Consider the following 22,009-nt stretch of genomic DNA (forward strand, 5'->3'; position numbering starts at 1 on the left):
CCAAGGAATGGGTCAGCTGTGCATCTGTGAAACACAATAATACCCTGATCTTGAGTGAAATCCAGGAGTCTGCTCCATATAGATGACGTGAATAAGAAATAAGAGGGGAGAATCACTCCTGCATGTAACCTTGCAGCTTGCTATCAATCAAGATGGGCCATGGACTGGCTGCCTGCTGCCCTGGAGTGTCCTGTGGTCGAAGACAATCCAGAAGAGAAAAACAGATTACTTCAGAGAAACATGCATTCTTCAGCTTTTTCCTACTTGTAGCACTTGCAAATTATAGGTGTGGCATTGTTGGTTAGACTATATGAGTATCGACCTGACAAAACAGGGAGTGTGCAGAGTGCAGTTGCACTGCAAGTTGACAGCAGCTGACCACAATGTTGCCATCAACACCTTGTGGTGTCTGTAGCTGACCTGTTGATGTAATGTTTTTGTCAATTGATAAATATTTGGTTATGCACATCACATGTCCTGTTTGTTTCCAATATTTTAAAAAAATGCCTTTTTTTTAGCTGTGCCAGTGTTTCTCTTGATGCTCAATGAAATCTACCCGTGCACAGTTGAAAAAACAAATGAGAACGGTTCCTGGCTTTGTCTCCAGTTAATTTGCCTGCCTAAGCCAATCCTGGGACAGGAGGAAGATAATTGGCCCCAGTGTGGAAGATGCAGCAAGGCAGGGCTTAAGATAATGTCCAGGCAAGAAAGGTGTTTTAAGAAAGATTTTTGAAGAGCATAGCTTCCCTTTGCACAGCAGGGGACTGGAGACATTTAACATACAGGAGCATGCAAGCCACACAAACCAACTAAGGGACTTTACTACCTTCAAAGTATCGCCAGTAGATTCTATTGACTTTTAATATCTGTGTTGTGAACAATGATTGATCTTGCAAATAAGCAATCTGAACATACGCAGTTTACCAAGTGGTCAATATCTGTAACTACTAACCAATTCTGCTAGTCATTACTCTCTTAAATGTGAGGTTATCCACTTTGGTGGCAAGAACAGGAAGGCAGATTACTATCTGAATGGTGTCAAGTTAGGAAAAGGGGAAGTACAACAAGATCAAGGTGTCCTTGTTCATCAGTCACTGAAAGTAAGCATGCAGGTACAGCAGGCAGTGAAGAAAGCTAATGGCATGCTGGCCTTCATAACAAGGGGAATTGAGTATAGGAGCAAAGAGGTCCTTCTGCAGTTGTACAGGGCCCTGGTGAGACCACACCTGGAATATTGTGTACGGTTTTGGTCTCTAAATTTGAGGAAGGACATTCTAGCTATTGAGGGAGTGCCGTGTGGGTTCACGAGGTTAATTCCTGGGATGGCGGGACTGTCATATGTTGAAAGATTGGAGTGACTGGAATTTAGAGGGATGAGAGGGGATCTGATTGAAACATATAAGATTATTAAGGGATTGGACATGCTAGAGGCAGGAAACATGTTCCTGATATTGGGGGAGTCCAAAACCAGAGGCCACAGGTTAAGAATAAGGGGTAGGTAATTTAGAACGGAGTTGAGGAAAAACTTTTTCACACAGTTATGGTTCTGTGGAATGCTCTGCCTCAGAAGGCAGTGGAGGCCAATTCTCTGGATTCTTTCAAAAAAGAGGTAGATAGAGCTCTTAAAGATAGCGGAGTGAAGGGATATGGGGAGCAGGCAGGAACAGGGTACTGATTGTGGATGATCAGCCATGATCACAGTGAATGGTAGTGCTGGCTCAAAGGGCTGAATGGCCTCCTCCTGCACCTATTGTCTATTGTCTTCAGGCTTCAGATCAGTCTGGTGACAGGGGCCATGCTGTTTTCCTTGTGCGCAGATAAAGAAAGTGTGATTGGGGCACGAGTGTGAGTTTTCATAGTCCAGTTAATCAGCGATTAGCTGATGTTGTTCCAGTATTCAAGAAGGGAACCGGGGAAATCCTGGAGCTACAGACTAATGACTCTTACATTTTGCATTTGCATGGTTTGTTGTCTTCTGCACTCTGGTTGAAGTTTCTATGATCCTGTTATATAGATTTGCTGAGAATGCTCACAGGAAAATGAATCTCAGGGTTGTATACAGTGACATACAGGTATATATACCTTAATATATGCAGAGGGATCTTGGAGTCCAAGTTTATAGTTCCCAAACATTGCTACACAGGTTGATAGGGTGGTTACTAAGGCAATGGCATGCTCGTCTTTATTAGTTGAGGCACTGAGTTCAGAAGTCAGGAGGCTATATTGCAGCTTTATGAAACTCTAGTTAGGCCCCAGGAGTGCTGCATATAGTTCTGGGTGCTCCATTATACAGAAAGACGTCAAGGCTTTGGAGTGGGTGCAGAAGAGGTTTACCAGGATGCTACCTGGATTAGGGGACATGGGCTTTAAAGAAAGGTTGAACAAACTTGGGTTGTTTTCTTTAGAGTGGCGGAAGATTATTCAATGAAACCCCTCATAATTATTTTGAAATGGCAAATTGTATTGGAAGGAAATAAGGAGCCCCATGCAACTCTTAGACTCTGCTGAGAATTGGATTAACCACTATTCAACACACATGCCATATTTATTCAGTGACATTTTGCTCTTGGTTTTGAAGCGCAAGGTTAGTTTTGCAAGTCTAATTGGATCAGCTGCACAATAGATTTTAAACCAATTTATAAGATAATTACTTGATGTCAGTTAATATTTTATTTCTAGATTTGTTTGATTAACTTTCTCTTGAAGGTGATTTCTTTTTCTTCTTCTTTCATAAGATCCTGTGGGTAAATTAACCATTTCCTACTTGTGCCTGCTGACCATGGAGGCCATTCAACAGAATCTAGACCCAAATGTGTACAGGACAATTGCAGTGACTCTACTCACTGGGTAGGGTGGGTGGTCAAATAAACTGCTCCTGCAGTAAAAGAAGCTTCCAATTCCAATCACAGTTGTTTACTGAGTTCTCCCTGTATGAATCCAGGAATCTCCTTTCGGATCCTGCCTGCCACCATTGTACTCCAACAAGAAGATGCAGGTTGCAGGTGGGTCTTGTTGAGGATGAGTGTGTGTGTGGGGGGGTGCTTACAGTGGACGGGATCACACCAAATCCCACAGATCAGAAGCACAAGAGATTCTGCAGATGCTGGAAATCCATAGAAAACACACACAAGCTGGAGGAACTCAGCAGGTCAGGAAGCATCCATGGAGAGGAGTAAACAGTGGATTTTTTGGGCTGAGACCTAATGAAACATGTCTTACGAAGGTAGGTTGAATGAGCTAGGAACGAGAAGGAAGATGAGAGGCAATTAGATAGAAATGTATAAGATGATAAGAGGGGTAAATCAAGTGGATAGCCAGAGACTTTTTCTCAGGGCAGAAATGGATAATACCATGAGACATAATTTTAAAGTGATTGGAGACCTGCTAGGTGTAATACTAGAGGCAGATATATGAGGAGCATTTAAGAAACTCTTGGGTAGGCACATAAATGATAGAAAAATGGCTCTGTGTGAGGAAAGATTGGTTAGATTGATTTCAGAGTATGTTAAAAGGTTGACATGTTATTGTGGGCCAAATAGCCTGTACTGTGCTGTACTGTTCTATATTCAGCCCCCACAGGGTCCATTGTTTACAGCTTCCTCCATCCTTATTATCCTGGGGGGGGGGCCATTGTCCTTGTCAATAAGGAAAGTCCATTAGAACATGGAGACATGGTGGATTGCAGATGCTGGAAATCTGCAGCAACACAAAGAGGTGCTGGAAGAACTCAGCAGGTCAGGCAGCAGTAGGGAGGGACGTGGACACTTAACATTACGGGTCAAGACCCTTCTTCTAGATGGCAGTCAGATGTTTCTGTAGGAGATCAGGAAAGCAACACAGATATTTGGACTGGTGGACAGAACTACTGTACGAAAAATCAAAAAAGAACTAGAAAAAATTGTGTATATTTAAAACGAAGGGTTGTTAGGTTCTTGATTATCTTGATGTATCAGATCTTTTTAATAGTCACTGTAATGTAAAAAATGGACTGGGTTAAATAGAACTATTGGCCCAGTTCTCCCTGTACCTCATCTGTAATCTGGTCAGCACCTTTATGTAAAACTGTCTATATAATCTATATAAAACTGCACAGACACTAATTCATTGTCAAGTTCTTCAAAAAGGGCTTCATAGTCACCTCAACAGAGATGCATTCTCTGCTGCTGTCCTAGGCCCTAGTCCAATACGCTATCAGCCACGTAGAGGCCCACTCATGGGGTACGGAGAAATATCTGCATTTTCTCACAGTATGCTCATGCCTGAAAACTCTTGGAATTGGCCCAGGGTCTCTAGTGAGCTGTGAATGTTACCTTCACTCTGAAGAGATTGCACGTGAACTGCAGGTCATTGCAATGTGTTACATGTTTCACTATCTGTAGCATTCTCCAGTAACTGTTCCTTCACTATGTTGAAGACTCACTTCTCCAAGATGCAGCACAGAGCATCAAAGGATGTCATTCCTGCCTGCGGCCATCAAACTTTACAACTCTTCCCTTAGAGGGTCAGACACCCTGTGCCGATAGGCTGGTCCTGGACTTATTTCATAATTTACTGGCATAATTTACATATTACTATTTAACTATTTATGGTTCTATGACTATTTATTGTTTATGATGCAACTGTAACGAAAACCTATTTCCCCCTGGGATCAATAAAGTATGGCTATGACTATGACTAATTAGTTATGAGGCTAAAGAAGTTCTACTTGTCACTGAAAACTAACAAACTTCTACAGATGCACGATTGAAAGTATCCTGACTGGTCGCATCATGGTCTGGTATGATAAGTCGTATGCACAGGAACTTAAGGAATTGCAGAGGGTAGTGGACTCTTTGGTTGGCAGGGTGAGGATATGTCTCTACCAATGGAGGAATAAGGTGCTCCTTTCCTCTGCTAGCCTGCAGGTCACCCTTGGGCAATGTGTAGCACCTGCTTAGTCCCCCCGATCAGAGTCACGTGAAGCCGGGGAAACAGGTGGTGGATGGTCGTATGAGCAGCTGGTGCATATCACAAGTCTTGGTTATGTGACCACTGATGCCAATGTCTCAAGAGCATTTCAAATGGCTGGGGCCACCCATCTTGTAAAGACACTGCCCAGAAGAAGGCAATGGCAAACCCACTTCTGTAGAGAAATTTGCCAAGAATATTTATGGTCAAGGAAAGACTGTGATCACTCACGTCATATGACATGGCACATAATGAACGAACGAGTGGACTCTGCCAGTACATCTTGGGCACATCCATCTCCACCACTGGTAGTACCTGCACGAGGCGCTGCTTCAAGAAGGCAACGTCTAGCATTAAATCATTAAACCACCATCTTAGCCATACCACCTTTTCACAGCTACCATTCGGCAGAAGGTACAGAAGCCTGAAGTCCTACACCACCAGCTCAAGAACAGGAACAGTTTAGCCACATTATGATTACTTTGCACTACAGTTGATTTTAATCTTTTCAGTTCTAATGGTATCTTTTCTTGTAAAAATTGTGTATAGTATATAATTATATTTTCTTGTGAATGATGCTTATATGACTCTTTGTGCCTGTGATGCTGCTGCGAGCAAGTTTTTAATTGCACCCGAGCATACACGTACTTGTGCGTATGAAAGTAAACTGGATCCGACTCAGCTTGACTCCGAGAGGATGAGGTAACTCTGAGTGTTTGATGAAGGATCGTGGTTGACCGTCTTGGGCGAGGGTGTTGTTAGCCACACTGTATCACAAGGAAATACATAGCTTACTGCATCTATGCCTGTGTGTATGTGTATTTGGGGGTGGAAGGCCTTGGGGAGTGGGAATAATGATAATATGTGACAAGTGGGATGAAGGTCAATTACACCCAACTACCTCAGTGGTGAGAGGCAAACGATTCATTGTACCTTTTCACTTCAGAGATGCTATAGGTATAACCCAGCTTTCCAAGGCTTTTCTTGACTAATGTCTGTTCAACCAGCACAACAATGTGACTCTGCTGTCTAAACACGTCACCCACTGGTTTGGAGACCACATCTTTTGACTTGCTGACTTTACAACCATATACTTGGTTTTAGAGCGTTCATTGGCTTTTAAGCAACCAAAATTGACCGCAATTGTAAAGTCTCCCCCCCCCCCACATAATGAAATATTACATATTGGGGCAATAAGGGGCAACAGTGGCCAATGAACCTACCAAGAATTCTGCCTTTTTAAATGGGAGAAAACCACTTGGAATTGTGCAAACATTGCATATAGTTGGAGAAGGGTGGCAGTGATAGCTGCTGTGATCGCTTTATGGTGCCAGCGGTCACCAATCAGAGTTTGATTCCTGCTGCTAAGTGTAAGAAGCTTGTATATTCTCCCTGTGACCACATGGGTTATGGCCGTGTTTCAGTTTCACTCCTCATTCCAAAGACATATGGGTTAGGGTTAGGATTAGTGAATTGCGGGCATACTGTTTTGGCTCTGGAAGTGCGGGAACAACTGTGGGCTCCCCCAAGCACAATCTTCAGATGGACAGTGTTGTCATTGACACAAAATGACACATTTTACTGTATGGCTCCACATGTGCATGTGACAAATAAAGCTAATACTCTAATCTTTTATTGATGCCTTCTTCATGATGACGCCCAGCATTACTATTTACGCTATAGAAACTGTATGCAGAAATGTAACCCAACCCAAGCTAGTTCTTTCGCTGTTAGTTCATTATTAGGATGCTGACTTACTTAAAGAAGTAAACAAAGTAGTGAATCTGAACTTGAAAAGGTGTAAACACGAGGAAATCTGCAGATGCTGGAAATTCAAGCAACACACACAAAATGCTGGTGGAACACAGCAGGCCAGGCAGCATCTCTAGGAAGAAGTTCTCTAGGAAGGGCTGAGACCCTTCATCAGGACTAACTGAAAGAAGAGCTAGTAAGAGATTTGAAAGTGGGAGGGGGAGGGGGAGATCCAAAATGATAGGAGAAGACAGGAGGGGGAGGGATGGAGCCAAGAGCTGGAAAGTTGATTGGCAAAAGGGATACGAGGCTGGAGAAGGGAGACGATCATGGGACGGGAGGCCTAGGGAGAAAGAAAGGGGGAGGGGGGAAGCCCAGAGGATGGCGAGCAGGCAGGGAGTTATAGTGAGAGGGACAGAGGGAGAAAAAAGAGAGAGAGAGAAAAAGGGGGAAAATAATAATGATAAATAAATAAATAAGGGATGGGGTACAAAGGGGAGGAGGGGTGCTGGCTTTGGAGAGGGTCCAGAGGAGATCTTGGGAATGAAAGTTAACATATGAGGAGCATTAGTTGGCTCTGGGCCTGTACTCACTGGAGCTTAGAAGATGATGGGGAGATCTCATTGTAACCTATCGAATATTGAAAGGCAGAGATAGGGTTGACATGGAGAGGATGTTTTCTGTAGTGGGGGAGTCTAGGATCAACTACAGTATGATCAGTGGGAAAACTGAGACATTTGTTTAAAAACTAACTGAGGTAAAACAGAAGAAAAATAGCAAAAGAGAATTGGAGTAAAAAAGACCAAAGGAGAATGTGAGGACTAGATTGTAAGAGGAAAGTGGAGAAAGGAAAGAACAAAGAATGAATGAAACGCATAAGGGAGAGCAGTATTTTTGTTAGCTATTCAAATATACCTTCAGTTATTTTGAATGATTACACACAGTTATCAGAAAGTTGCACAGGAAACAATCATGAGCCTTGTTTTCACAGAAAGTTTTTTTAAAAAAAGAAGGCAAGTTTGTTTGGCCAGCAGTGACCAATTACTCAACTGAAGTTTTACCCTACTGTGAATGACATTGCATATCTACAACTATTTACATTGCTGGCAAGGGCTGCACTGAGGAATTCAAACACTAGGTCTCAGCAGGATTCTAACAGAATGTGCCAGATAAAACCTGCTGTCTTTGGGGATGCAGAATGCCCAGCAGATTTCAACATTTGCTTCATTTCCTTGCAGAGATCACTGAAGAGTGATGTGAAGCAGCCTTATTGACTTTACAATTGCGGTCTTTTGGTTGCTTAAATGCCAATGGATGCCCTAAAACCAAATATATGGTTGCAAAATCAACCCGTGTTGAATATTCTTCACACAATGTATATAAAATACTGTTTTCCAATTAAAAGTACTGCATCACATTGAACCAAAATTTTTCTTTCTAACGCAAAAGGTCAGTGTAGTGAGGACAATATGGATCTGTCAGCAGAGGAGAGCACGGGTTTGGGTGACTGTAATTGATTCTAGTGATTTGATTTTCCATTACAGTTTCTTTTGTGCGCAAGATAGTCTTAAAAGCTTGGCAAGATCAGCTCAAGTAACACCTGGCAGGGAGAGTCCTGAAGGCATTGAAGAAAGGAGGAAACCAGGAAGAGGGGAAAAGCTGGCCAGGCAAGGGAAATCTGTACAGGAAGGAAAACAGGCAAGGAAAGGCAAAAGAGTGAGAGTGAAGAGAACAGAAAAGGGAGGAAAAGCAGGTGAAGAAAAAGAGGCAGAAAAGAGACAAGGGAGAATAAAACAGATGGGAAACAGGCAAATATTTTAACTTTTATTTCCAGGAACACCAGTGGCATGTGTGATGTGGACCGAGAGCTTATACAAATGAGAAACACAGATCTTAAACGCACAAATATAAAATTACCAGATCCATTTCTGCCTTTAACCGTCCAAGTTGATGATGGCCATACAATGCTCACTAGAGGCCCCCTGCTTCTACGTCAAGGACTGCCAGGGGTTTGGGCGATGGAGTCGGGGCTGTGGGGAAGAAGATGCAGATTTGGAAGGCCGGCTTTGCTTTGCCAGCAGTTTCACTGGCCTGAGATGGTGCAACCTGCACAACTCCCTGCTGGGCTCAGTGAGAGAGGGCAAGTTCCAACTGCCAGCTGAGTTTAGTAAATGAGTACCATGGTGAAAATAACTACCTCCACCCACCTGACAATGATATCGTTGTTCTTTGCTTAATTAGTCATGCACTGGATACTTTCTCTTTCAGAAATTAAACAAAATCTGAAGAAAATCTTAAAGTACATTTCCTCGTTGTGAGAACTGCAATTGCTTCCATTTGCAGTTTAGAGCAAAAGAAGTTACAATACATGAATATAGAGTGTGAAAATTGGCTGGTAGTTGCATTTTCTGAAGTTCTAATTAATAGCATTAGTCACTGTAAATCATTCTGCCTTTTTTGCCTTGGAATACTGCCACTGGTAGTCAGTATTTTTTTAGCGTACTTTGAAGAGTGTCCCTAGATCACATGTCAAATGCGTAACACATGCTTCCAATATATTTTAGCTCAAACGCAAACATAGGTTCTTGATTGGACATGGCATCAAGGGTTACAGAGAGAAGGCCGGGGACTGGGGTTGAGGAGGAGATAGAGAAAAGGATCAGCCATGATTGAATGGCGGAGCAGACTCGATGGGGCCAGATGGCCTAATTCTGCTCCTATGTCTTATGATCTTATCACCTTCACGCTAAATTCATTGGAAGGCTTTTCAATTCATCCAGAGATTAAGAGCAGAGTGAGGGGTTCAGAGGCAATGTAAAACATTCGGGTACAAGAGGGAGAATTTTATAAATGACATTTCAATACACTTGAGACTGCTAAGGCTGATTCTGTGCAGCCATCAAAGTTTGAGTGTGTGAAGCTATCTCCCCCGCATATAAGAAGAGGCTGAGTGTTGAGAGTCATTTGCCCTGGAATGATTGAGACAGCATCAATGACCTGCAAGAAAATCACAAATATGGTTAGTATTGTCATCTGTTCCCCCTCCCATTCAGGATTTCCTACCTCAGGAATTCAGCTGTGTATCCCTATCTCCCACATCCTTTTCCAGAAGTTCCTATCCATAACCCTACTCTCACTCAAAGATTCCCTTTACTCATTCCCTTTTCCCATCACCTACATTCCCCCTTTGGATTCTCAGACACTCTTCCCACCTGATGTCTCCCAGCTCCCAACTGGGTACCCCGTCTCTCTGGTTCCCCTTCACTGATTCCCATCCACCGCCTTCCCACCAGACGATTCCCAACTCCCTCCTGAGAAACATCCTCCACCAGTCGCCCAGCAAGTATTCCTATATCCCACTATCCCTCAACAATTCTCATCTACTATCCTCCCATCTAAGGAACCCCCTCCTCCCTTCCACTGGTGGATTCCTAATGTCCCATTTTCCCGTCCAAGGATTCCCATCTACTACATTCCCTCCTGAGGATTCCCATATTGCACTGTCATAGTACTAGTCGTGCTACAAGACTGCTTATTAATTGTGTGTGAAATTAATAGTGTGTGAAAGAAGATGTCACAGCGCTGCATCTACTTATTGTTGTTGCCAGCAGTTTTCAATTACAACTTCCATCTGGCAGTGTCAAAACAGAAATGATGACATTCAACATTTAAATGAATGGCACCAGCATTTGGCTTGTTATTCATTCTCTGAGTTTTGTCTCTCATTTTCTTTTTTTTTAATTTTATTTTTATTTGGATAAGGAATTCACAAATATCATGTACTTTTTTCACACATATAACCTTTTCCATTTTTTTATATGTATAAAACTACAATTATTTATACATTCTTAAGTACACATTGAGATGATATAAAAGGAAAATAAACATTTAAATAGATAATTATGTACTGTGGTAAATCTAACCTATTAGGCTAAGTAATGGAATTAGTTGTTAAGAAAAATGGTAAAAAATGGTAATGATAAGCTTTTCATTATAAAAGCTTATCAGGTGATTTAAGAACTTAGGGAAATGACTCCAGTAATAGACAAATCATCTAAATCCACTAAATTAAAAGTGCTAAGTACTCCCAAAAAAAAAACAGCTGAAAATCCTCTACCACCGCAATGAGGCCACACTCAGGTTGGAGGAGCAACACCTTACATTCCGACTGGATAGCCGCCAACCTGATGTTATGAACATCCATTTCTTAAACTTCTGGTAGTTGACCCCCCCCCCTCCACCGTTCACCATTCCCCATTCCCATTTCCCTCTCTTGTCTGATCTCCTTACCTGCCCATCACCTCCTTCTGGTGCTTCTCTCTCCATTCCCTGTCTTCTGGGGCCTTCTGTCGTCTCCTATCACATTCCCCCTTCTCCAGCCCTTTATCTCTGTCACCGATCGACTCCCCAGCTACCTACTTCATCCCTCCCCCCTCCCATTTTCACCTATCACTTACCACCTTGTACTTCTTCTTCCCTTCCCCCACCTTTTTATTCTGACTTCTCATCTTTTTTCCCAGTCCCGATGAAGGGTCTTGGCCCAAAACCTCAGCTGTTTACTCTGCTTGTCCATTCCGATTGCCAATGAAAATATCTATTTCTTAATGTAATTGACTACAATGTATGATTTGGTGAATCCATCACAATTAGCATTTAATCCTGATTTGTATTGCCATAGTCTAAACACATCATTTATCAGAAGGGGACAACGCATGACAAGTATTCCACAAATATTTGTTGTAATCTAGACTTTTAAGCTCAGTTAAGCCAATGTGAAACTAGTCCACTTTCTAATTAATGGTCAGTTACTGTAACAAGAAAATAAAAACGAAGCCTTTGTAAATTGGGGAATTGAATATATCTATGTAGTAATAAGAAATCTGTTGCTTCTGTGCTGTTTTGTGATATGATTCATCCATTGGCGAACGCCAACTCCTTTCATACTGATTTGATGTTATTTTTATCAGTCAGTTCTTAAAGAACTGCCCTTAAAGACACTGTGGAGATTACAAAGTGACTGGGGTAACAGAAGCTCACAGCTGGTGTTATCCCATTTAGAGGAACCTAGGAAAGCAAAGAGCAGGGTGTAAACACAACGATGTAAACTTCAAAATGTACTTAAAGAGAATGCGAAATGGTACATTGAGCAACGGCAAGGGATTTCTACATCTAGGGCTGTACCTTGATCTCAGCATTTGGATATCACCTTGGAAAGATTGATCCCCTGTGCTGCTAAGTTATTCTAAGCCACAACCCATCTCGCATTGCAAATCATTTTCAAAATCCAACGGGCAAGATACCTGTATGAAAGGCCACTTCCAATAGTCTAGAATCACAGAAGGAGTCTAATTCATGGTTTATTTTGATTTCATATAGAACACCCACCTCCCCTATTCCCCTGTCTCTGTCCACGGTTCTGTAAATTATTCTCTGATAGGTGCCTATCTCGCCCTGACCTCTCTGTCCAAAGTAATCTTAGGTAAAAGTATCTCATCTTCACACTGGGCATGTTACAGCCCTCAGGACCCAATTTTCAATTGAATACTTTCAGATAATGAGCTTTCCCCAGATAATTGTGATAATATATAGTAACTCAATTCCTCTCGCCGCCCTGCTGAGTAAATCCAGCTTTCTCTGTAAATAATTCACATTTCCAGAATCTAAAGAGCTCTGCTTCTCCAGTTGTATTGTACAGTTCCAAGAAAGGATTCTGTTCTTTTTTTTCCTTTTCTCTCGCGCCTCTGTTTTTATTTGTCGTCTTCTGTTTATCCCTCTTGGAGACGGATTAGCAAGGACATTTGGAAAGGTTTGTGGACAGGAAAGATTTAGAGCAAGGGTTTCCATGGACCCCTTGCTTAATGGTATTGGCCCATAGCATAAAAAAGGTTGGCAAGCCCTGGTTTAGAGCAATAGGGGCCAAATTCAACCCAGGAAGCCACCTTTGTTGGCGTGGTGGAGTTGGGCCGAAGATCCTAATTGTGTGCTGTATGGCTCTATGACTTTAATCCTTCACTACCGTCTCTCAAGCAGCTTCTCAGCACTACCTTCTGTGCACTCAGACTTTCCTAATCTCCACCCTATCACAGGTATTCCCTTTGCTCATACCACCATCCCAGTTCTCTCCAGTTTAAGATTTGTTGGATTCTAACTTTTCTTCACTCTAATAAAAGGCAGTTTTGCCTTTCACAGATTGCTTTCTGACCTGCTGGATGTTTTGAACATTTTATAGCATTATCTGCTTGATGATTCAACAGCAAAGAGTTATCAAATGGAGGGTAGTAGAAGAGAAATCTATTTGGAGGATTGAAGAAAACTTCCAAGTTTTCTCCCAATATTTTATTAACACATGTTTGCAAGTAAATGGCAGGAGTTTTGGAAAATCCCTTCCACTTCCTTCTCATGATAGTCATAGAGTCATAGAGCTATAGCACACAGAAATAGGCTAACCCAACGTATCAACTGATTATTCATTTTCATAGATGCTGCCTAACCTGCTGAGCTCCTCTAGCATTTTGTGTGTGTTGCTCTGAATTTCCAGCATCTTGCATTTATGACCAAGTTGTCTAACTGAGCTAGTCCCATTTACCTGCATTTGGCCCATATCCTTCTGAACCTATCCATGTCTATGTACCTGTCCAAATGTTTTTTAAATATCCTCATTGTACCTGCATGGCCACCTCACTTTGTTCACCAACCTCGGAAAGAATGACTATTAATGCATTGCTACCAAAACACAGAATACAGCTGACTGTTCATTTATTAATCAACATTGCATAAAATTTAGATTTCCAAATGTAGGATTATTTGATCATCAGATACCAATGTGATTGTGCACCTACAGAATAGGACAAATTAATTTCAATCCCAAAATTCAGTCTGTCAATTTAATACTTCATCAGACAACTAAATAAATTCAAATAGAAATAAAGGAACTGGATGTAAACCTAGAGATATAGGCAGCATTCTAGACATGTTGTATAACATGTTTTTTTTCCTTGTGCATTCTCTAAATGTGCTGCAAAGACTCAGAGTTGGCTGCAGTCGGGTGCTTCCAATGCATCGGCAAGTTTGTGGCGCTTGGGGGTTCATGGCAAGGAGAGTTTCTCTCTTCTACCATCTGCATGAGATGATGGGGCTATCGGGACTTGAGACTTTTTTTACCGTGCCCATGGTCTGCTCTTTATTAAATTACGGTATTGCTTTGCACTGTTGTAACTATATGCTATAATTATGTGGTTTTGTCAGTTTTAGTCTTGGTTTGTCCTGTGTTTCTGTGATATCTTTCTGGAGGAACATTGTATCATTTTTTAATGCATGCATTTCTAAATGACAATAAACGAGGACTGAGTGTCCTCATAATCTAATCTAATCTAAAAAAAAGAACCCAAAAGCACGGATACCTTCCTCATTGGAAAGTACTGTTCTCTTTGGTTTGAAGAGTAATCATGCAAAACAAAAAGAGCATAGGCTTTGTTTCTGAAAGCTTTACTTAGACAAGATGAGTTACCTGTGAATACCTCCACTTGTGACATTTGGTACTGATAGACTTGGGCAGTCCTGGCAGGATCTGCTGCAGCTGATCAAGGATCAGAGGCTCCACGTCTTCTTTACTTTTATGCACACTTTCAGCTCCAAATTGAACAGTGGTGTGAACAACCACCGAGGGTCCGACTTCAGGTGCCTCTACACATGCCATCAAAAAAATTGGTAGAAGAATTACTTAGAGATAGTACTGATTCAAACTGGCTGACTTCTTTCAACAGTCAAGCATTCACAAAGGGAAGGGCGTCACCAATCAATCCATATTCAAATTATCTCAAATGTCTTTGTGCCATTTCTTGTTGACAGCTAAAGGATCTAATGTGTACGACGGATCAGAATATCTAAAGGATGGCAGCATCCTAAATTGTCGGCTCAGTTATGGTAGCGCACAGCCAGGATCTGTGGACAAGAATGGCCCCTTATCGGTCACCTAAACTTGTCTGAGTAGCTAAGGTGTGTACAGTGTTTGGTGTGATTTACAATGATAATGGAAGATGAACCTCTTCTGTAACAACCATTTTATATCTAATACCAGTAATCTGCCTGGGTGTTAAATTGAAAATCTATTCCAATGTCTTCAGGAAAGAAGCGATGGTGAAAAAAAGGCAAAAATAAAGGCATTCACACTATCTGTTCAATTCCTTAAGCTTGAGATATGAAAGAAAGACTTCAGACGTAACACCTTTCATGAGCTCAGGATGAAGCAAGACAATTTACTACCAATGAAATAAATTTGGCATAAAGTGGTTACAATGTGGCCCAATTATACTCAGCAAAGTTCCACTATGACAGTGTGAAAATGAGCAGATAATCTGAAGGTGCAACAAACAGCCTACTGGAAGAACTCCGTGAGTTGGGCAGCATCTGTGGATGAAAGAAATTGTCAATGTATTGGATTGAAACTCCGCATCAGGTGTTGTTTGAGGGATCTTTATTGGCCAGGACACCAGGTGGACTCTTTTGCGTTCTCTTGCTTGTGTCACTGGAACTCTTTCATAGACTTTGCAGCCCGATCTACAACTCACAACTCATCCAAAGGAAAGGACATATTACTACCACAGGATCAGAGCTTGGAGAACACTGACATAAATTTTCAATGGAATACCGGCAAAGTGCCTGCCTAGTTGATGTGAAGAAAAAGAACAGCAGGACTGACCTGAACAGCGTTTCTTATTATCGATGGAAACAAAACGTATGCAGGGATTATTGACGATATACTTTGCTGCCCAGGGGACATCAATCTGAGTGCCTGCTTCATAGAAAAGGGCCAGAGCAAATCGAGTGGAATATCTCACAGCTTCCAGTTTTTGCCTTTGTGATTCATTTATAACTAAGGAAAGAATAACAGTGGAAAAATCAAAATGGTTGTGACTTAAAATCAGTTACTTATATGCAATAAATTTTACTTGACTAAATTTTGAATACTTTACAACAATGCATTATCAAGGATTTATTAATGGGACTTGGGCTGGAATTCAGCTCAGACAGATGGGGCGAGGGACCTGTGTCTCTGAAGGGTGTTAAGGGTCAGAAATGAAATTAGTTTAAGTACTCTCAATTTAGTTCTCGGGAGACAGGCTCCATTCTGCAAAATCCACACTGGCGATTCACAGCCAGCAGTGAACGAGCTTTTTAATCCATCAGGCCCTTAATGTATTTGAAATAGGTTAGCAGCAAATGTATTTCTGCACCACAAGACTGACCGTGAGAGTGCATGATATTAAAATTTTATTGCAGCTATAAACATGCTTCTAACAAGCGGTGAGCTCATAACAGAAAGTGCCTCAATGGACAGGAGAGAGGGCGAGGTTGCAGTTGGTAATTCTAAAGCTGTGCAATTTATGGCATGAAGGAATATTGATGCAGGTCTATTGAGAATTAAGTGACAAATAGACTTCACTTCAGTGGAATGGGGCTTGGCCCCCACCATCTGACATTGCACCTATTTCTTTGGCAGACGCTCAGGACTGAGGATGACCTGTTTTCACTCCAGTTCTGTCTGCACTGTGGTGGTTGAAGAGGCTGTCGTGGGACCCTCAGACTCTGCCACAAGTCGTGGGTAACTTGAAGACAATGCACTCCTTCCACAGTTCACACTGGGATTCGGTCTGCAGGGACTTGAGGATCTCCGGGCGATGTGCGGCACAGCGACGCGGCTGGTAAAGCTGCTGCCCGATGGCCCCTGTGGGCCTGATCCCCTGCTGCAATCTGGTTGGAGTCTCCATGACCCGATGAGTTTCCCCAGGGTGCACCCATGTCCTCCCACATACCAAAGGCCTGCCAATAGTTTAACTGGCCACTACATGCGTAGCTGAGTGGTGGAATCTGGGAGAGATTCATTTATTTATTTTTATTTAGAGATACAGCACGGAACAAGCTGTTCCAGCCAAACAGGCCATACCGCCCAGTAGCGCATCCATTTAACACTTGCCTAGTCACAGGCTAATTTACAAAGACTAACTAGCCGACGAACTGATATGTCTTTGGACCGTGAGAGGAAACAGCAGCACCTGGGAGAAATGCACGTGGTTCACAGGAGAACGTACGAACTCCTTACATTCAGCACCGGAATTGATCTCCAAACTCCAGAACACGTCAAGCTGTAATAGCGTTGTGCTAACCGCAATGTACCATGGACACGAGTGATTTTTGAGCTTAGGACATTACATTTAGCAATTGACTTTGGCTATCAGTCTTCACATCTGAAAATGTATTGTGCACTTAATTTGGAATGCAGCTCTGAACAACGAGGTCCAAAAAGCACTGAATCCCAGACCAGACAATGCTGATTAAAATTCATTTCAATGTCTGTGGTGTGGATGTGAATCAGGAGGTGTGAAGGTTGTACATGGTTTCAATGAAAGCATTGTCCATACATTGTAAATACGGAGTTGTTCTTTGATCTTTGGCACATAAAATATAGAGCCCCACACTGGGCCAGCAGACTTCTTGACTGAAAGCATCTTGATATGATACCTACTGCTCCTTGTTTTGTCAAATAAAGAAGCTGCTTTATATCTACCAGTAATTTTCTCGGGTGATTTCATTCGCACAACAACATTACCATGGACAGGAGAATAGGCTACAGGCAAAACAAGTGAGGGAATAAGAATGCTCTGTGAGCTGGCAAAGACTCGATGGGCCGAAGTGACCCCTTCTTATGTCATAAGGAAGTATGGAATTATATGAGGATCCACAATGCCCCTTCTTCATTTAGAGCGGGCTATCTGGCAGATACACTCACTAATCAGTGGGTATGTTACACGTTCTTAGAGATGCTTCGATAACGCACACAAAATGCTGGAGGAACTCAGCAGCATCCATGGAGATCAATAAACACTCGATGTTTTGGGCATTAACATTTTAGAAACATCCTTGATTTTTCCTTTCTTCCATCTACCTGGTAATCTCTTGCCACAAAGGGCCAGGCAACAGTGTGCACATTTCAGGAGTTCACGGCTGGCTATACCAACCGTAATCCTTGCCCATTGGAGCCAAATAGATGTAATTAAGGCCTTGGTACGTGGGATGGTCTCGCACGCTGGCTTCTTCCTGTGAGGAACCACCCCTTCCCTACCCATCCATCCCTTAACCAACCTCAGCCTGGCCTTGAATCTCCTCTCCTTCAGAGTTTCCCCATCCCCAGCCTCCCTCAGACACCTGGCTCTGTGGAACTGACAAGTGGCTGCGTAATTTTAACGCTTTGGTAATGTTACAGGCTAATGTAACAGTACCGCACATTATACATTGCTACATAAAAATTTACACCCAATTCTAATACAGAGGTATGAAATATTTGACGAGAAAGACAGCACTGTCCCTTGTAAGAACTGCAGGTATACATACATACAGAGAAATGTTTAGGCTCATAAACAAAGAACTCTCGGCACTTTACTACACAGGTAAGGAACTCTGAACAAATATTTGGCTGCAAAGAAAGAGCACCGAGCATATTTAGGTAAACATAGCCTGTACACTGAATACACTGATGCTCCCTGACACACATACTTCAGACATATGAACACCCACACTTGTGAATGGCTGAAGTGAGGTGTTCCTTTATGTCTATACTATTCTCTTTTTAACAAGAAATGAATGCATTAATAAAGTGTCTATTGTATTTCTTTATTTCCCTGTCAATTCCTGCAGGGAAATGAACCTCAGGGTAATACAGGGTGACATACACATTTGATAATAAATTGACTTTGACTTGATGCTTTGGTTAGTTCACATAGAGATTTTTAAAAAGTGAACAGACAGGGCACAAGGGTTGACTGAAATCCCAGCTGTGACAGATGGTGTTCAGTTCAGAGATTTAACTGAAGACACAGGTAAGTGTACAAGAGGTACAATATGAGAGCCTGTGCACTCACTGAGGATAGATATCACAGCTTGTACCTGATCCCAGGCAGAGTGTGAAATTAGTGACTTGGCCGGGAACACAACCCTTTGTATGTTAATAGCCGTGTGCATAGGCAGGAGCTCGACCAAAGATTAATGAAGGTAGTGAAGACCTCTGAACACAGGTTTAGGTACACATGTGCAGAGGATGTTGATAATATGTTTAAATACACATACTGTATAGAGAGCTTTGAACATGCTTTTTAAAAAATTTATTAATACAGAGCTCTAACAGGCCCTTCCGGCCCAACAAGCCTCTCAATGCCACTCAACTGCATGCATGTGGTCAATTAATCTCCTAACCTGTACATCTATGGAATGTGGGAGGAAACCAGATTACCCGGAGTCACAGGGAGAACTCCTGACAGACAGTGGCGGAGTTAAACCCGGGTCACTGGCGCTGTGATAGCGTTACGCTAACTGCTGCACTATGATGGTGTATGTTTGGATGCGTTGTGTCTGTGCAACTACGTATTGGGAGAGGAAGGGGGAGAGTGTGAGAGAGAGGGAGGGGAGACAGAGAGGCAGAGGAGGGAGAGGGAGAGAGAAAGGGAGGGGAGAGGGGGTGAGGGCGAGGGGGGGGAGGGGAGAGGAAGGGGGTGAGGGAGAGATGGAGGGGAGACAGAAGGGCCGGGGGAGGAGTAGGGGGAGGGAAGGGGTGGGAGAGACGGGGAGGGGGAGGGAGAGGAGGGGAGAGAGGGGGAGGAGAAGGGGAGAGGGAGAGAGGAGGGAAGGGAGGGAGAGGGAGAGAGAGATGGGGAGGGAGAGGAGGGGGAGAGGAAGGAGGGAGGGAGAGGAGGAGAGAGAGAGGGAGGAAGGGGAGGGGATGGGTGAGGGTGAGGTGGAGGATGGGAGAGGAAGGGGGAGAGGGAGGGAGGGAGAGGGAGAGAGAGATGGAGAGGAGGAGGGGAGGGAGAGGGAGGAGAATAGAGAGGGGGAGCAGAAGGGGAGGGAGAGGGAGTGAGATGAGGAGGGGGAGGGGGAGGGAGAGGGGATAGAGAGATGGGGAGGGGCAGGGGAGGGAGAGGGAGGGTAGAGAGAGGGGGTAGGGAGGAGGGGGGAGAGGGAGAAGGAGGGAGAGAGAGAGGGGAGGGGGAGGGAGAGGGTGAGATGAGGAGAGAAGGGGGAGGGGTGAGGGTGAGGTGGAGGACGGGAGAGGGAGACAGAAAGGCAGGGGGAGGAGGGGTAGGAGAGGGAGGGAGAGAGGGAGGGGAAGGGTGAGGGGGAGGAGGGGAGGGAAGGGAGGGAGGGAGAGGGAGAGAGAGATGGGGAGGAGGAGGGGAGGGAGAGGGAGGGGAGTAGAGGAGGGGGTAGAGAGGAGGAGGGGGAGAGGGAGAAGGAGGGAGAGAGGGGAGGGGGAGCAGGAGGGAAGGGAGAGGGGGTGAGATGAGGAGGGGAGAGGGGGGGAGAGGGAGGGAGAGGGAGTGAGATGGGGAGGGTCAGGGGGAGGGACCGAAGGAAGAAGAGGGAGAACTCTGAACGTAAGTTCAGTTACAGATGCAGAGAATGCTGAGTACAACTTTGGCAATGTGCTCAGAACTCTAAATATGTTTAAATACACTGATGCACAGAAATTTGAACATGAGTTTTGGTAAATATGTAGGTGTACAGAACTGTGAACACACATTTAAGTTTGCAAGCACAGAAATTCCAAAGACAAGTGTGCATTCGTGTGTGCACCGGACTCTGTACACGTGTTAAATACACACACACTGCATTGTGAGCACTTGTTTAGATACATGCACATGCTGTGAGTGCAAGTTAAAATACATCTGCATTGGCGTCTGGGCACCTATTTGACAGGATATGAAAGCTTGGACTCCGAACACATGCTTTGTCTGTGGTACACTTGCATTTACAAGGGGGATGACAGCCAAGAAATTGGTCCATATCCCAATTTTCTATTACATAAAACTATGCTACGTGCACATTTATCAAGACATTCAAGTTGAAAATAAATATACTTAGTATATATTTTTTTATTTCTTATCACAGAAATTCTGTAAGAGTGAACTATTATTCTGACTTGTGAATTCTGTAAGGGTGGATTTCCATTACCTGAACTGCAGTAACATGGGATTTGCTTGTGTAACAGATTAGCTTCTATACAAAAAAAAGCAACTGTACAGGCAATATGTTGTACATTCAACTCCTAAAATTGGTTGAAATGCACAACATACTGTATGTTGCTCCAAAAACTACACAGTGGTTTCAAGTAAAATTGCAAGTTAAAAGTAAAATTGGACTGGAAAATTGCAAATGTCACTCCACTCTTCAAGAAGGGAGGGAGGCAGAAGAATAGAAATTTTAGGCCAATTAGTCTGACCACAGTGGTTGTGAAGATGTTGGAGTCGATGGTTAAGGATGAGGTCAAAAGGTTCTTGGAGGCACGTGATAAAATAGGCCAAAGTCAGCATGGTTTCCTTAAGGGAAAATCTTGCCTGACAAATCTGTTGGAATTCTTTGTGGAAATAACAAGCCGGATTGACAAAGGAGAATTGGTGGATGTTGCGTACTTGGAATTTCAGAAGGTCTTTGGCAATGTGCCACACATGAGGCTGCTTAACAAGATAAGAGCCCCTGGTATTACAGGAAAGATACTAGCTTGGATGGAGGATTGGCTGATTGACAGGAGGCAAAGTGTGGGAATAAAAGGAATTTTTTCTAGTTGGCAGCCGGCGACTAGTGGTGTCCTGCAGGGGTTGGTGTTGGGACATCTTCTTTTTGCGTTAATGATTTGGATGATGGAACTGATGGCTTTGTGGCCTAGTTTGCAGACAATATGAAGATAGGTGGAGGGGAAGGTAATGTTGAGGAAGTGTATGGTCATGCACTTTTGGAAGAAGGAACAAAAGCATAGACTATTTTCTAAACAGGTAGAAAATTCAAAAATCCAGGGCGCAAAGGGACTTGGGAGTCCTCATGGGATTCACTAAAGGTTAGCTTGCAGGTTGAGTTAATGGTGAGGAAGACAAATTCAATGCTAGCATTCATTTCGAGAGAACTAGAATATAAAGGCAAGGATGTAATGCTGAGGCTTTATAAGGCTCTGATGAGGCCTCACTCGGAATATTGTGAGAAGTTTTGGGCTAAGAAGTGATGTACTAACATTGGAGAGGGTTCAGAGGAGGTTCACAAGAATGGTTTTGGGAATGAAAGGGTTATCATATGAGGAGTGTTTGATGGCTCTGGGCCTGTACTCACTGGAATTTCGAAGAATGGGGTTGGTGGGGGGAACCTCACTAAGAACTATCGAATGTTGAAAGCCTCAATAGAGTGGATGTGGAGAGGATGTTTCTAGGACCGGAGGGATTAGTCTCAGAATAGAGGGACGTCCATTTAGAATGGAGATGAGGAGGAAGTTCTT

The 22,009-nt window shown here is 43.2% G+C and overlaps 1 protein-coding gene across 1 annotated transcript in view; it reads right to left on the minus strand.

The window, feature by feature from the left end:
* Window positions 1-8,308: 8,308 nt before the first annotated feature.
* rnls (renalase, FAD-dependent amine oxidase) overlaps window positions 8,309-22,009 on the minus strand; it is a 165,892-nt gene continuing 152,191 nt past the window's right edge. Inside the window, exons 5-7 of the mRNA XM_072239252.1 lie at window positions 15,398-15,571; window positions 14,207-14,382; window positions 8,309-9,696 (exon numbers count right to left, since the gene is read on the minus strand). Coding sequence (XP_072095353.1) covers window positions 9,544-9,696; window positions 14,207-14,382; window positions 15,398-15,571 — 503 coding nt within the window. The 3' untranslated portion in view covers window positions 8,309-9,543. The remainder of the gene's footprint in view (window positions 9,697-14,206; window positions 14,383-15,397; window positions 15,572-22,009) is intronic.

This window comes from Mobula birostris, chromosome 21 (assembly GCF_030028105.1).
Source record: "Mobula birostris isolate sMobBir1 chromosome 21, sMobBir1.hap1, whole genome shotgun sequence".
NCBI lineage: Eukaryota > Metazoa > Chordata > Chondrichthyes > Myliobatiformes > Myliobatidae > Mobula > Mobula birostris.